Here is a 15,581-nt window from a genome sequence, read left to right as displayed (position 1 = left end):
GTTTAGCTGAACTGATCATTCAACTAGTTTAACTCCTGATCAGCTAGTCACGTCATCAGTTGCAATTTGAATATCAGCAGACAAACTGACAGTCCGTACTAAAACAGAACAGTCTCATTCATTGTACCTCTGTCAAAAAAAGTTATCGACATGGAGTCAAAGACGATTCAACGGGTATTAATCATTAAATGCATTCAATGTGATCATTGGAATCGAAGAATTTATATAGCAGATGAGTTCAGTTGAAGAAAGAGTTAACAAACAATCCACGAACAACTACAACGAGAACAAATCATTCAGTTGGATTCACTTTTGATTTTATTCAGTTTGCAAATCTCAAATTCTAGCGCACACCTCATTGATTTATTCGTAGCATTCAGGCTACTTATTTGAACTATTCGATTATCAACTGATAAGTGAAAAGAAAAACTAAGAGTTTCAGTTTGACATTGTCTAAGTCCAACTGAAGTGGGTTATTAAAGTTCATTGTAACCAAACAAAATCTTTTAGTGAATTCCTATCATTGAGATAGAAGGGGTGACGTAGGAGTAGTTGAAATCTCTGAACATCCATAAAACTCTTTGTGCTCATCTTTTATTCATTCAGTTTTCATAATACTCTAGCCAAAATATTCAATCTATCCTTCAATTTTTTTCCGCACTACTACTATTAGTTAACTGATCGATATTGACATACAAGATTTCAGGATCAGTTCCTTAAAGAACTGATTCACACCCGAAAAGATTTCAAAAACCGAAGTGTTTATTCAACTTCATCTTCTAAGCACATCAACTATATTAGCCGATCCTAACAAGTGATATCGGAGCGATTAAAATCTTATCTTGAATATTTCCAAAACACTCATCTGATAACCATGTCTTCATTCAACAAAATTCCTATGTTTTCCAGAGAGGAATTCGATGATTGAAAAATTATAATGCAAGCTCATCTAACTGCATAAGATGACATAAAAAATACCTATGTTTTCCTATGTGCATATTTATTATTAGAAAAAATATCGGGTAATATTTGAGCTGACATAAAACTATATAAAATTATTGGTTTGAATCCCGGTTGCAATATTGTTCATGAGTTGGCCTTTATAGGATTCATAAAAATTGGGAATAAGAATTTTCAAAGCAGTAAAATCTTTAAAATTTAAGCAAACCTTAAACACAAAGAAAAAGCGATTGATCGAGTTATTATCCACCAGTTTCGATGCCGATGATGATCAAGAGGATATCAACAAGCGATTTACAAAACCCTTTTGGAAGTTCCGACGAAGCAGCAGCGCCTGCGAAAATGGCGGAAATAGCAGCAAAAGCGGGTTGCTTCGATCTTTACGTTTTTTAACACGAAGAAACTCAACGGGTTCTGCTCCGAATCCAAATCCAAAACACAAAGTTATGCAGAAGCAGCATTCAATGAAAGAATCTTCAAATTTACGTTCATCTCCGATTAAATACTACCCTTATTACAATACAGCTGAAAGGCCTTATTTGAAGAAGAGTTCCAGCAGATCATATGGCAATGGTGTCAGAATTAGTCCGATTCTGAATATTCCTCCAACTTACATTGCTAAAGGTAGAGTAAGTTTTTTTGGGATTGGTTCTTTTGTCTGTAGTAAAAAATCCAAGAAGAAGAAATGATCCTTGAAAAATTTAATTTTATGGGTCTGTGTACAGTTCACATTTTTGTTAGATTTATTATTCTATTATTTTTTTTTTGTACTTACTAGATAGACCAAGTAAATGAAAAAAACAAAGAGTATATATATAATAGATTATGAATCTGGATACTCAATGAGTTGTCTTTGTTGGAGCTCGAATTCGACTATTTTACTCGAGTACAACTCGAAAAATTGACATTTTTTTTTGGGAGAAATGGAAAGTAATGGTTGTATTGTCTATAATCTATACTACCTATCTATACTACCTATAAATATATGAGTTTGAATTGTGAATTTACTTAGTTACCCTTTCACTCATCATTATTTTATTAATGTTTTACTTAATTATCTTTTCACTCACCATTAGTTTGAATTGTGGATTTACATAGTTACCTTTTTACTCATCATTACTTCATTAATGTTTTACTTAGTTACCCTTTCACTCACCATTACTTTATTTATTTATTTATTTAAGTGAGATATGAGTTTGAATTGTTAATTTTCTTAGTCACTCTTTCATTCACCATTACTTCATTAATGTTTTATTTATTTATTTAGGTGACATTTCAATTTTCTTATATAAAGATTGATATTGAAAATAAAAATAACTTTATTTCATTATTTTAGTTGAATCAACGACAAATATTACAAAAACATTAATATGATACTTTATTTTATTTTTAATTTCATAAATTGTGATATTTAATTAATGTCTTAATACACATATCAGACTTACACTTTTCTTCAAGTGTCATTGAAAACATGTCATTGTGATGGTACTTTTCCAATGAAAATGGACATTGAGACCATGTAGATTCTATATGCTCTTTTGTAAATTGTTCTTATATTTTATTTGTCGTATAATTTGATTAGTTTGATTTATTTCAACTAGACAGAGAAATTAATGATAAATTAAAAAGACCGAAAATTACTTTCTACTTTTGTATTAAATTTATTTGATAATCTTTATAATTTTTAACGAAGATAATTCTTTAAATAATATGAATTATAGTGATAATTTATTTTCATTCCCTATAAATTAATTTTTTAATTATGATTGATATTATTTAAAAAATTTATTTACAATGAGATATTAATCATCAATATTAATTTACAAATTATCTATTCTGATATAAAATTAACTATCTATAATATGTATTTTAAAAAAAACAGAGAAAGTTAAACAAAATTCTCAAGGAGTTAAAAGTTAGCAAATCTATATATCTATATATATCTATAAATATATGAGTTTGATTTGTGCATTTTCTTAGTTACACTTTTACACACCATTACTTAATTAATGTTTCATTTATTTATTTAGGTGAATTTTTAATTTTCTGATTTAAGGATTGATATGGAAAATGAGAATAACTTTATTTCATTATTTTAGTTGAATTGACGAAAAATATTACAAATACATTAGTATGATACTTTTTTATATTTTTAATTTAATAAATTGTGATATTTAATTAATGTCTCAATATATATCTCAAGCTTATACTTTTCTACAAGTATTATAAAAACCATGCGAGAATTTGTCATTTTTCTTATGGTTTTTTTCCAATGAAAATGGACATTGAGAGCATGCAGATTCTATATGCTCTTTTGCAAATTTTTCTAATATTTTATTTACAATATAATTTGATTATTTTGAATTATTTCAACTTTATTCATAGAAAAAGAAATTAATAAGAAATTAAAAAGAATGAAAATTACTTGATACTTTTGTATTAAATTTATCAGATAATCCTCATAATTTTTTTAATTAAAATAATCCTTATAATAAATATGAATTACAGTGCTAATTTATTATCATTGGTTAGAAATTAAAATTTTAATATATGATATTTATAAACTGAATGTTACGTATATGTGTTTTACTACACATATTTATTTGATTGATATTATTTTAAAATTTTATTTAACATAAAATTATTAATCATCGATATTAATTTTCAGATGATCCATTCTGATATATATTAACTATGTATAATATCTATTCTAAAAAAGAAGAAATTTAACAAAACTCGCAAGGAGTTAAAAGTTAGCAAAAATAAAATTGATATTTAACTTAATAACAAGTTTAGGGTTTTATTTTAACATCATTATGATAATTTAGTTAATTAAGAGAATTTTATTTAACAATCGCTATATTCACTTCATTTAAATATATTGTGATTTTGGTTTTAGTAATATTCACTATTCTATTAATTATATTTTTTATTGTTTTTCCATTGTGAATAATATTTAGATGAAAAATATCTTTGTTAATTTGATAGAGCTGTCATTATGTTATAATCATGCGAATTGAAAAATGTTATATAAATAAATGAATATATTTGATTTATCGTCATCATGTATTTTTATTTATTGTGTTTTGATATATTTAGATTAATAAATACTCATAAACAAGATGTTATTCAAACGATTTTAAAAATTATATAAATCTCGTTATTATATTTTTTATTATTAGTCACCTACGTGCATCGCACGTAATCATTCCTAGTAATATAAAAGTAGTCGTGATTTGGTTAATTTGAAATTTGTTTAGTTTTGGTCCGATCTTTTGTTTTAAATAGACGAATGTTTATAATGACATAAATTTATCTTGAAAAATTAAATACGTAAAAAAATACTCTATGCTCCATCAAATAGGTGAGTGACACATCATCGGTGCTTACATAGGTTTGCACGGTAGGTGTGCAGCATATCAAAACTCTAATTATATATATATATATAGCGATATTAATAATATCTTTTTTTAGAGCATAAAGTATTTTTTCCAAATAAATAAAAATTAAATACGTAAAAAAAATTTGGAAAAGCGCGTAGCCTGCATGCCGGCAATACTTTCTGCATTTCGCCCATATACGTGGCCGAGACGTAAGAAGCACCTAAAGTGCCAACTACCGACAACTAATTCATTTCTTTCGATTTTGCTTTGAAATTTTTTGTTACGATTTGAATTCCAGGGCGATCGCTATCACGGACTTGGATCTTTGGTTGTTAAGTAGTTTGCTTTCGTCTCTATTTTCTTCATTCTCATGTTTCTGTTCGTGATTTTCAATTGCGGCTTGATCTGATGCGTTTCTGTGATGTTTTTCTTTGCTTTAAGATCTTCGGCAAATTTCTTATGCATTTGGTTTGTAAACGAGCTTGTGTAGTCTACAGTCCAGATTTATGTTTTAATTCATTTGGAAAACCTGGATTTCAATTTGATTCTCCCCTAGTTCTACTATTTAACTCGATTGATTAACTGTTGTCGTGGTTTGATGAGTAAGGTATATGGAATGACTTTCTAATTAGAAAAATGTTGACGTGAAATTGTGAATTGGGATTTTGAACAACCAAATTTGATCATATTAGGTGGTGCATAGATTAAGTGTGCCCCGCCCTCTGGTGGAATTATTTTTCCCTGTTTTGATATGCATTTACGAGCAGTGACGGAGCCAAGTTTTCATTTATGTCCGGGCTAGAAATTTCTAATTCAGGGTTGAGCTAATATTGACAAATGGAGTCTCCGGACTATCGAAAAATTGGACAAAATTTTATGTATAAAAAATAGGGAAAAAACCGAGCCACATGGCTACCGTCCCGGATGGGCAACACATGGCTCCGCCCGTTTTTACGAGGAAAACTCCGTTATGAGGACTGTTGTGGTTTGGAACTTGGTTATGAAGTTTAAGAGTTATCCATGCATGCATCTGTTGAGGTATATGTCTCCATAATCATCTTTATGGATATTGTGTGCTTCCTGTAGAAAATTTCTTGTTATGTTGCACAGTGTGATATATATAAAAGAAATGTTTAAAGAACGAAAATAAAAGAATTTTCTATGATATTGTGTTTCTAAGCTATGGACTCCATCATCACCGAGTAATTTTTCCTCAATCTTTTGTTGCTTTGAATTTTATGGAAGTTTGCCATATAAACAATCCTTTCGCAAATGGACTGGTGATGAATTTCGAATTCGGGAAGTTCTTATTTGGTGAATGAATGGTAAATCTGCAGAATATCTCTTGTTCAGTGTAATCTATGGCTCTAGAAAGCATAATATCTTCACCTCATCGGAGGACACAGTCCCAAACTGTATTTTCCGAACCAATATCAAAGAAACAATACGGACGAGGCGACGAATTGGGAAGTTGTGCAACTCTTGTTCAGAGACATCGTTTCCTTCTTACTGCTTTTGGCCTCCTTGCTTTTCTATGCACGATTTACCTTTACTTTGCTGTCTCGCTTGGAGCCAACAATTTGTGTTCTGGTCTGAAAGGAGCTCAAAGGACATCTTGTCATTTGCAGTGGGCAAAGACATCACTGGTCGTCAAGAGGAAACTAAAATTCTTTTAGTTTATCTGAACGTCTGCAAAATGCAAACTTCATATTTGTTAAATTACTTTGATCCTAATTTGGATCTATATATGCCAAAATAGTAAATGGATTTTGTATAATTGAAGTTGGCTTCATCTAAAAAAATTTGTGAAAAATATGGAAGAAATAATAGAAAAATTGGAAGTAGTCTTTTTTAATCTACTTTTATAATTGGGGTGTGAGTGCGATGGCTTAGGAGTAACGTTGGGTCATATGATGGCCAAATGTTAAGAAAAAGGTCTTGGCTGATGATGTTTTTTAGTCGACTGTTATTTATTATCTTTTTTGGAAGTTTGAAGTGATCCAATTAATTCATTTGCTTCATACTAGAAAAATCAAATCGGAAAAAGAATTATTGTAACAATCCAATGCTGAGTTATTACATATACGCAAGGAAATAGAAAAAAAACTACTCATGAAAATTCTTTATTTGGTCAATCAATATAAATCTACAATGGGAACTAACTTCGACCAAATTTGAACACCATTACGCTTGTTAATACACATCTCATGTACAGTACTCATGTACTAACAAACTAATGAAAATATATGCATTACATGGCAACATTTACATGTGATGTTTATGTTGGGAAAAACCCATAAAACGCAGAATCTATCACACTAAATCATTAAGAATTTGACTGAAAACTTAAGCGAAAGCGTACCCGAAGCCATATTTCTGAATTCTTAAGAACGTGCCTTGATCTCCAGATCTACGCCCTCTTTCCTTGAGAGAACCTTTTAGTTTTCTCTTCAAAACTATTTTCTTAATGGAGGAGAGAATAGTGAAAGTGATAACGCGAGATCTGGGGACCATGACCTGTATATATAGATAATATTATCATTATCTTCTGATATTTCTGTTTTAGCAGGTGATGATGAAGTGAGAGAGGAGGATGAAGAAGGGAAGAGGATGAAGTGAGAGAGGAGGATGGTGAGTCTATTGCCCGGTCCAAATCCCCGACTGTGGTGGAAGAGCTGCTAGAATTAAGACAAAAGATGAAGGTCTTAGAAGGGCAGCTGGAAAGTCGAAGTACTTCTCGGGCATTAACCAAAGGTTGCCCATTTGCGGAAGCCATTGTCCGGGAACCACTTCCCGAGAACTTCAAATATGCCAAAGTGAAAGATTATGATGGCAATGCAGACCCCGAGGAACACCTGGCCCGGTTTGAAAATATGGTCATGCTACACTGTTATACTGATCGAATTAAGTGTAAGGTATTCCTGACAACGCTGGTGGATTCTGCTCAGAGTTGGTTTGAGGGATTGGCCCCGCAAAGTATTCATTCCTTCAAAGACTTCTAGAAGGTGTTTTCACACCATTTCAGCAGCAGCAAAAAATACAAGAAGACTACTTTTAGTATTTTTGAGGTAAAACAGAGCCCGGAGGAGAGTCTAAGGGCTTACATCAGAAGATTCAATAGAGTGGCTCTCGATGTTCCTACTCGTGCCACAGAGACAAAAATGACTGCATTCACCCAAGGCTTGAGGGATGGTGAATTTTTCAAGTCATTAACCAAGAAGGTGCCCGAGGACTTCGAGGACTTGTTATCCCGGGCGGAAAAATATATCAATATGGAGGAAGCCCAAAAGCAGAAGAGGGAGGCCGTACGGAAGGAGAGGGGAGATCGGACGTCTAAGCCCGAGGAGAAAGGAAAAAGAAGGGATAATCCAGGGCACTTTTCTCACCATGTGCCTTTAAAGATTGCCCGAGACAGAGAGGTCCAGGAGTGTAACAGTGATCTGGCCCCGGATCATCAGTTATCTCGGCCTGAGAAGAGAGGATTTGCACTCTCCACAAGGTATGTTATCATAACACTGAGGACTGCAAAACCTTGAAGGGAAATTATGCCTCACCTTCCGTCCCAGGACCTAGTCAAGCCAACAAGAGGCCAAGAGGACCACCATGGACACCTCGGCAACCAAGTCCTAGCACCCGGGTAGATTCAAGGAATATCCCGAGAGGTGATCCCGGGAAAAGGAGAGAGCAAGAGCCCGAGAGGAATAAATCTTCGCCCCCGGCTGTGGGGTTGATCAAGATGATATCAGGAGGCTTCCCTAATGGAGATTCCAACCGGGCGAGGAAGTCGAGGAGTAGAAGAGATTGTATGGAGGTTGAAGGGATGAGGAGAAATGAGACGATGATCAATTTTGGCCCGGAAGATTTAAAGAGGATAAATCTACCCCATAATGACGCCCTGTTTATCCAAGCCCGGATGACCAATTATGATATTTTGAGAGTCTTCGTGGACTCGGGCAGCTCTGTTAATGTTATATTTAAAGATGCCTTCATGCGGATGGATTTGCAGGGTTATCATTCGGAAGCTATAGAGACTGCTTTTTTTTGGCTTTGCTGGCCATGTGGTTTACCCGGAAGGAGAGATTGTGTTACCATTAACTTTGGGCTCCCAAGATTTTAAAAAAACAGTGATGACCTCTTTTACTTTGGTGGACTCCCCATCATCATATAACATTATTCTAGGGAGACCGACCATGAATGAATTAAGGGCCGTGACATCCACTTACCATCAGAAGATCAAATTTCCTGTGGGAACCCGGGTAGGAGAAGTCCGGGGAGATCAACCTTATTCCCTGAAATGTTATATGGAAGCAGTTCGGGCTGATCAGAGCAAAACCAGGAGGGAGGGGAAGAGAGCAAAAGTTGATGAAGTAGGCGAAATAATAGTTGAGAAGAGAGAGGTGCATTTCGTGGCAGAAGAAGAGCAGGAGGTTGTGGAGATCGGACCAGGCTTGCAGATCCGGGTGGCTCGGGACCTCAATGTATCCACCCGGGTCAGTTTAATCAATTGCTTAAAAGCTAATATTAATGTGTTTGCTTAGTCCCAACAGGAGTTGACGGGGATCTCGCCCCTGATATCGGAGCACCAACTGAATATTCTCTCAGGATCTCACCCGGCTCATCTATTTCAACGAGATCACATCAATAATTTATCTAACAAACGCAATCTACATGCTACAGACATAAAACTGAAGTATAAATCTACTAGCAGAATAATACTTGCACCGAGTGACGAACTAAAAATTGAGCTAGGTCCCAATGTAGCACGTGCACGTAAAGATATGTAGGACTAAGGTCAGCCGCAAATACACAGAAGGCAAGTTTGTTTTTATCAAATAAAAAAAGAAATTAAAAAAAAGGCCACGCTTGATTTGCTGTAAATTCGAGGTATCTTCTCCTCCTACCCGGAAAGCGTCGTCGTTTCACCTCCCCTAATTTCTTGCACCATCTCCATCGCCGACTTTCTTAGAACTCACTCACGTTAACTTCTCAATCTCGATTTTTTAAATTCGTTTTTATCGTAATTGTTGGTTCGATCATTGAGAGAACAATTCATCTGTTGCTACTTGCATTGATCATTGAGGTGACTGTGATTCTTATTCAAGCTGATTTTCTGAACCGTCGTATCGTTTCTCAATGTATTTAATCCCAATTTTTATGAGAGTGACAGATCAAACGGGGCGGGAAATTGGTTTTAGCTGAAAACTTTTACCCGTTTCGTTCGATTTATTGATCCTTGTTTGGTGATTGTCAGTTTGTTTCTTTCATAAATTTGTTTCAATCTCTAAAAGATCGATCTTTTTGGTTTAAGAAAGGTAAGTTTATAGTTAATAAAAATACAAAATTTGGGCTGAGGAAGATGTTGTGGCATATTTAATAACATGGTGAGAGAGATTCCTGTGGTTTATGTTATATTGGGTGCTTGAGGAGGTCATAAATTGCTACTATCCAAAATTTTATGGATTGTTAAATTGAATTCCAAACACCTAGCCAAATCATCCGTAGATTGAGGTCTCAACTTGTTGAGGAATGAAATGATCGAATCTCTCAAGTTTAGTTCCTCCTATGATGTCCTTTGTTGGAAACTTTTCATGATGCAATGTTTGGACGAAACATTATGATTGTCGAACCTCAAATTACAGTCACCAAATCCATTTTCTGTTTTGCAGCTGTGGGAACTCTGTTGTGATGGAAGACCTTAAAGAACGCCTAATCCTACCAAAACCTGCTTCTGCTTTTAATCTCAGAGGTTCATCGAATAGGCCGGCTAGCTCTGGCTGGCTAGGGGTGGATATTTCTGGCCTGAAAAAGCGAGGTCAAGGCCTTAGATCTTGGATACGAGTCGACGCAAATGGGAATTCCCAAGTGATAGAGGTTGACAAATTCGCCATGATGCGTCGTTGTGATCTTCCTGCACGTGATCTAAGATTATTGGATCCCTTGTTTGTTTACCCCTCAACTATCCTTGGTAGAGAGAAGGCAATTGTCGTGAATCTTGAGCAGATTCGATGTATCATTACCGCAGATGAGGTTTTGTTGTTAAATTCCCTTGATAGCTGTGTGCTACAGTATGTGGTGGAGCTGCAGCGACGGCTGCAAGCGGCGGGAGTTGGTGAAGTTTGGCAGTCTGAAGGTCCAGAATTATGCAGAAGGAGAGGAAGTAGAAATTTTGACAATATGTTTGCTAATACATCTCCTGATTACTTGCCCTTTGAATTTAGGGCTCTTGAAGTTGCCTTGGAGACTGCCTGCACTTTTTTGGACTCTCAGGTATGCAACAAGAACCTAGTTTCGCGTTCGCTTCCCTTCCCTTTATCTCTTTCCATGTCTTTGTAGGCATAGGTAGTGCATCTCAAACAGAATGATAAATGTGATATTTCCTATTACTGAAAGTAACGCTGAAATTTCATTTCCTGATGCTGTTAATGACACTCTGTTTATGTTATGACATAATTTTTTCCTGTTGAAAGCACCATGAAATTAATGTTTAGAACATAGAATCTATGTTCTGAATACTGCCGGATTCTGGTTCCTTATAATTTCCTTACAGATTTCGTGTTCGATAATTGTTGGAGCATATAACCAATAACTATACTTGGATTTGCAAAATTTTTGAAATGAAGGCAGCAGAACTAGAAATTGAGGCATATCCACTGTTGGATGAACTTACATCAAAGATCAGCACACTGAATCTGGAACGAGTTCGCCGATTAAAAAGCAGACTTGTTGCATTAACTCGGAGGGTTCAAAAGGTGTGAAATCAATCTGCTGGGTGCACCATCTTTTTTTCCCCTGGCGATTTGGCTCTGATATATGCTTCCTACAAATTTCTAATGTTATTTTCTAGGTTAGGGATGAGATAGAGCAGCTCATGGATGATGATGGAGATATGGCTGAAATGTATCTCACTGAGAAGAAAAGACACACCGAAACATCATTTTATGGAGATCAATCTTCGATGGGAATCCGATCAGTTGATGCGTTGCTGTCTGCTTCTGCTCCTATCTCTCCTGTTTCTTCACCCTCTGGTGGCAGGAAGCTTGAGAATAACCTTAGTTTTGCAAGGAGCAGACAGGATAGCGTGAGGAGCTCAGAAAGTGTTGTTAATAGAATAGAAGAGCTTGAAATGATGTTGGAGGCATACTTTGTTGTCATTGATAGCACCCTCAATAAATTGACTTCGGTATCATGTGCAACCATGTACATGTATTTTCTTTTTATTTTTTGTCTTCAGTCTTAACAATTTCTTGTCTAATTTCAGATGAAGGAGTATATTGATGATACCGAGGACTTCATCAACATTCAGCTGGTATGAGGCTTTTTTATGGTCTTACCTGCTCAACTTCTTTCTTCATTCCTGAAGAAATACATGTCTTCTGTTGAAAGCAAAAAAATGTGTTTTAAGTGGTGTGAGCTATTTCTAAATGAGCCAAGGGAGAAATATGGTCATAAATATTCTTTCATTACACGGACCCTTTTAACAATCTTGACCTGATAAACAACTTGCATACAGAATTGTGTTTCTAGCTACTAAAATATTATAATTCTTAAACCTCTATAAAAAGGAACAATGTACGTCAATGCAGCAATCTTCATCTGGCTGATTTACTAATCTGAGATTCAGATAATGGAAGGTGCAACTATGAGTGCTGATAAACCTTAGAACTCATACTTCTAACCTATTAACCCCTTCCAAAGTTATACAGAAAGATAATGTTCAGATGCTCGTAAGGTTAAGAATTCCTGCTGTGATAGTCCATGTTCTCTGCAATTCTTTAATGCTTTCAATTTTTAGTCACATTTTTTAGTTATCAATTATTACCCACGAAATTTCAATGTCTATAACACGGTGTCAGATTAATTGGATCATTATTTTTATGCAGGATAATGTTCGGAACCAGCTTATTCAGTTTGAGTTATTACTCACTACTGCAACATTTCTTGTTGCCGTATGTGGAGTTGTAGCTGGTATATTTGGAATGAACTTTCCTATTCCCTTGTTTGATGACCCTGATGCATTCAAATGGGTTATAATAATCACTGGAGTTTCTGGACTCATTATGTTTTGCCTATTTTTATGGTTTTACAAGTATAGAAGATTGATGCCGCTGTAGAAAATGGATAAATCAGAGGCATCTCTTCTCTAGTCACTAAGTTTTTCACGATCCACACTCGAGGTAAAGGTTCTCGCTTGAGTAATTCACCTGTCCTTTTCCTTTCCGCGAATGAGGAAACGAGATTCGAAACCATGATACACTCTTCTCTTGGTCTTTGCCATTTGCCGGTGGTGTCATTGTCGCCGCTTTCCAAGTGGTGCGCCGATTGTCCCTTTCTGCGGCTTTGCTTTTCCTGCCTAATTTCCAGCAAGGAATGGAGTTGGGGTCTACTTACCAAATTTCTTATCCGCGGACTGACATTTTTTGGGTTTCAGGTTCATAGTATGGTAATAATGTTCCTGCGGGCTGTGCTATATCCCAAGTGAACTGCGCGTATTTATTCACGAGTCTCTATGCCTACTAGTAAGTAATTCATCTGTATAAAAGAATGTTGTCTATTGAAATATTAATCAAGATTACTTGTCCTCGCCTGAAAGTTATCTATGGAAAAGGTATTGGCGATTGTCACTTGTATTTTTGTTCACCAGTATTCTAATTTGTTCTTGTTTTCAGTTCATTGCTTGTCTGATTAATCTATACTATATGATTAAGTTTGAGTTTATTAGAGTAATTATTCCAGAGGATGTTAAAATATTTAATTCCATAATTATCTTTTTTATCCTACTAAAAACTTCCTTAAGTCATTTCATATTTTATATAGAAAAAAATTTAAACAAAACTTTCTTTTTAAATCGAACAACATTTATAAATTGAAAATAATTTCATGTTAATTGTTTAGTATTATTTGATCAAATTAAAATAATAATAAAACATGCAACCCGTGTGCATCTTTTATTAGTTAATATAAACTATCTAAATAGATTAATAACATAAATTTAATTCGTATATTTATTAGAACTTGATGCCTTGATTTAAAAATAATAATAATAATAATCGTGATGAATAAAAGAGTAGAGATAAAATTTAAAATAAATGGATTGGAAATGATATTTGTGTTCAGTACAAAAATTGTACCAAAAGTATGTACTAATATAGGATTATTAGTTAAAAGAGGACTTGAGAAAATTTTCAAACAACTTATAAGTTAAATTTCACATGATGTTTTCGTAGCTGGAAAACTTCGTTTCCACATTGATTATTGATTCAACCGAGATTTAAGTTTAAGTAGATTGTTGTTAGTTGTCAAATGTTATTGTGGATAATATGATAAATGCAAAATAGATAAATTTTGACCCATAATGTGGACAAATTGATAAAGATTTTACACCTTTTGATGCATAATCTTTGCTGAAAGTTAGCCGGAATCGTTTTCTACGAAATCAATTATCTATGATGAAATTGATCGGTTCCCAATTTTGTTATCCGGAGTTTGGATTTCTTACTTTATAGATATTTTGATCAAGGTTCGAAAAAGCGTGAAGTGTCTCGAAGCGCGTATGTCGAGTTCCAAGCTTTTCAAGCTTAAGCGAGATTAGAACTGGCTTAAGCGTGAAAAAACGTTTTTTATCTTTAGTGTAATTGTAATTATCTCAAACCAATAAATAGATAAAATAATACATAAATATGATAAATTTAAGTCTGATGTATTAATTCTCATATATATAAAAACATAAAAATATCAAAATTACAATTTTTATTATTATTTTTCAACTAGTCCACATTAAAAATGTTAAATATTTGTCAAATCATTATCAGACACGCTTAATCAAAATAAAAATTGAAAAATAAACATCTAAATTATAAATATAATTTATTATTTTAAAATATAAAGACATATCTTCGAAATAAAAAAAATAAAAAAATTAACAGATGCGATTAATTGGGTTTAAGCACGTTTAATTAAACACCTTAATTACGCTTAATTCGGTCAAACTAGAGTTTGACAGCTTTTTTCCGCTTTTCTCCGAAGCGGGGCGTTTTTGTCGAGCTTCAAGCTTAAGCGCACTTAAGCGGGCTTTTTAGAACACTGATTTTGATAACATATATTGTCAAACTATATACATGAAATAAGATATTGAATATTGGCAAAAACTTGTGTGAGACGGTCTCGTGGATCATATTTTGTGAGACAAATCTCTTATTTAGGTCATCAATGAAAAAATATTATTTTTTATGTTAAGAGTATTCTCTTATTTGGGTCATCCATAAAAAATTATTACTTTTTATGCTAAGATTATTATTTTTTATTGTGAATATAGGTAGGATTGATCCGTCTCACAGATAAAAATTCGTGAGACTGTCTCACAAGAAACCTACTCTTGAATATTATTATTATAAAAACACGAGATTAGTATATATTAGTGTGTGTGTGTGTATATACTTATATACGTACACACGGTACCTCGTCCTACTACAGCTAGCTTGTTAGGATTAGAGTCTGTTTGGATATTAAAAAAAAATGGATTTGAACATAGATTTGAAATTAGAATTGGATAAATCCATGAAATTGGACTTTTATTTTGGTATTTAGAATTTGATTTGACAATTGAAAATATTAATTTTTACATTAAAATTTTTTTTATTGTTTATTTTTAAAATTATTTTTATCAATAATATTTATATAAAAAATCATATTTTTTTTTAACAAGAACAAAAAATTGTTTTTAACATATAAAATATTTTATTAGATAGATTTTTGAAGAAATCGAAAAAAAATATTTTTGTAAATTATTTTAAAAAAAGACTTAAAATTTATAAAATATAAATTTAATACTGAAAATAATTTGAATGTTTTTAAACTCAAATCCCATAAAATCCCATGAAATATCACCAATTTTCTAAAGATTTAGCTTTTAGCTAAATGAAATCCTGTGAAATCTCATCAAATACAAATTTCATTTTGAAATCCAATAATGACAAACACTAAAATAATATTTATAATTTCAAATTCAACTCAATATCATCAAATTTTATGTTATCAAACATATTATTAGATCCTTATTGTTAAGTCAAAAACTAATAATTTTAGCATATCCACAAATTTATGTATTTGTATTATGACAGCGTAGAGTCTCATGTCATGTAGATATCAATGAATCAAAGTGATTAGATTCATAAATCCAAATATCGATGCTCATTTTAATGCTTTCTCCACCGGACATCAGTCTTTTAATTAGATGATATA

At 33.2% G+C, this 15,581-nt stretch overlaps 2 protein-coding genes across 5 annotated transcripts; both read left to right on the top strand.

Annotated features, from left to right (window-relative positions):
• Positions 1-4,591: 4,591 nt before the first annotated feature.
• Positions 4,592-6,151, top strand: LOC140956592 (uncharacterized). The gene has a single exon (XM_073413399.1). It carries the CDS (start codon positions 5,705-5,707, stop codon positions 6,017-6,019), a length of 315 nt encoding a protein of 104 aa, XP_073269500.1. The 5' UTR covers positions 4,592-5,704; the 3' UTR covers positions 6,020-6,151.
• A 3,039-nt stretch (positions 6,152-9,190) lies between these two features.
• On the top strand, positions 9,191-12,975 carry LOC140957485 (magnesium transporter MRS2-1-like). 4 transcript variants are annotated; one of them, XM_073414773.1, is made up of 7 exons: positions 9,235-9,423; positions 10,010-10,610; positions 10,964-11,092; positions 11,188-11,523; positions 11,602-11,649; positions 12,224-12,308; positions 12,436-12,975. In XM_073414773.1, the coding sequence occupies exons 2-7, from the start codon at positions 10,029-10,031 to the stop codon at positions 12,441-12,443; spliced, it is 1,188 nt and encodes a 395-aa protein (XP_073270874.1). In that variant the 5' UTR covers positions 9,235-9,423; positions 10,010-10,028; the 3' UTR covers positions 12,444-12,975. The 4 variants fall into 4 exon arrangements, with proteins under 4 accessions (XP_073270872.1, XP_073270873.1, XP_073270874.1 ...); XM_073414771.1 differs by having other exon boundaries at positions 9,191-9,320; positions 12,224-12,975; XM_073414772.1 differs by lacking the exon at positions 9,235-9,423 and adding an exon at positions 9,208-9,227 and having other exon boundaries at positions 12,224-12,975.
• Positions 12,976-15,581: the final 2,606 nt, after the last annotated feature.

The sequence above is a fragment of the Primulina huaijiensis genome, chromosome 14 (genome assembly GCF_012295235.1).
Source record: "Primulina huaijiensis isolate GDHJ02 chromosome 14, ASM1229523v2, whole genome shotgun sequence".
NCBI classification, from domain to species: domain Eukaryota; kingdom Viridiplantae; phylum Streptophyta; class Magnoliopsida; order Lamiales; family Gesneriaceae; genus Primulina; species Primulina huaijiensis.
Note: the sequence above shows the minus strand (reverse complement) of the source record. Positions and strands in the feature narration are given on the sequence as shown.

What these genes read in the sequence shown, in the direction of transcription:
- LOC140956592 (XM_073413399.1), top strand. Translation starts at nt 5,705, where the DNA reads ATGGCTCTAGAAAGCATAATATCTTCACCTCATCGGAGGACACAGTCC.
- LOC140957485 (XM_073414771.1), top strand. Translation starts at nt 10,029, where the DNA reads ATGGAAGACCTTAAAGAACGCCTAATCCTACCAAAACCTGCTTCTGCT. An exon ending in TAACTCGGAGGGTTCAAAAG is followed by an intron (nt 11,093 to 11,187) that starts GTGTGAAATCAA and finishes GTTATTTTCTAG; the next exon opens with GTTAGGGATGAGATAGAGCA. An exon ending in CCCTCAATAAATTGACTTCG is followed by an intron (nt 11,524 to 11,601) that starts GTATCATGTGCA and finishes GTCTAATTTCAG; the next exon opens with ATGAAGGAGTATATTGATGA.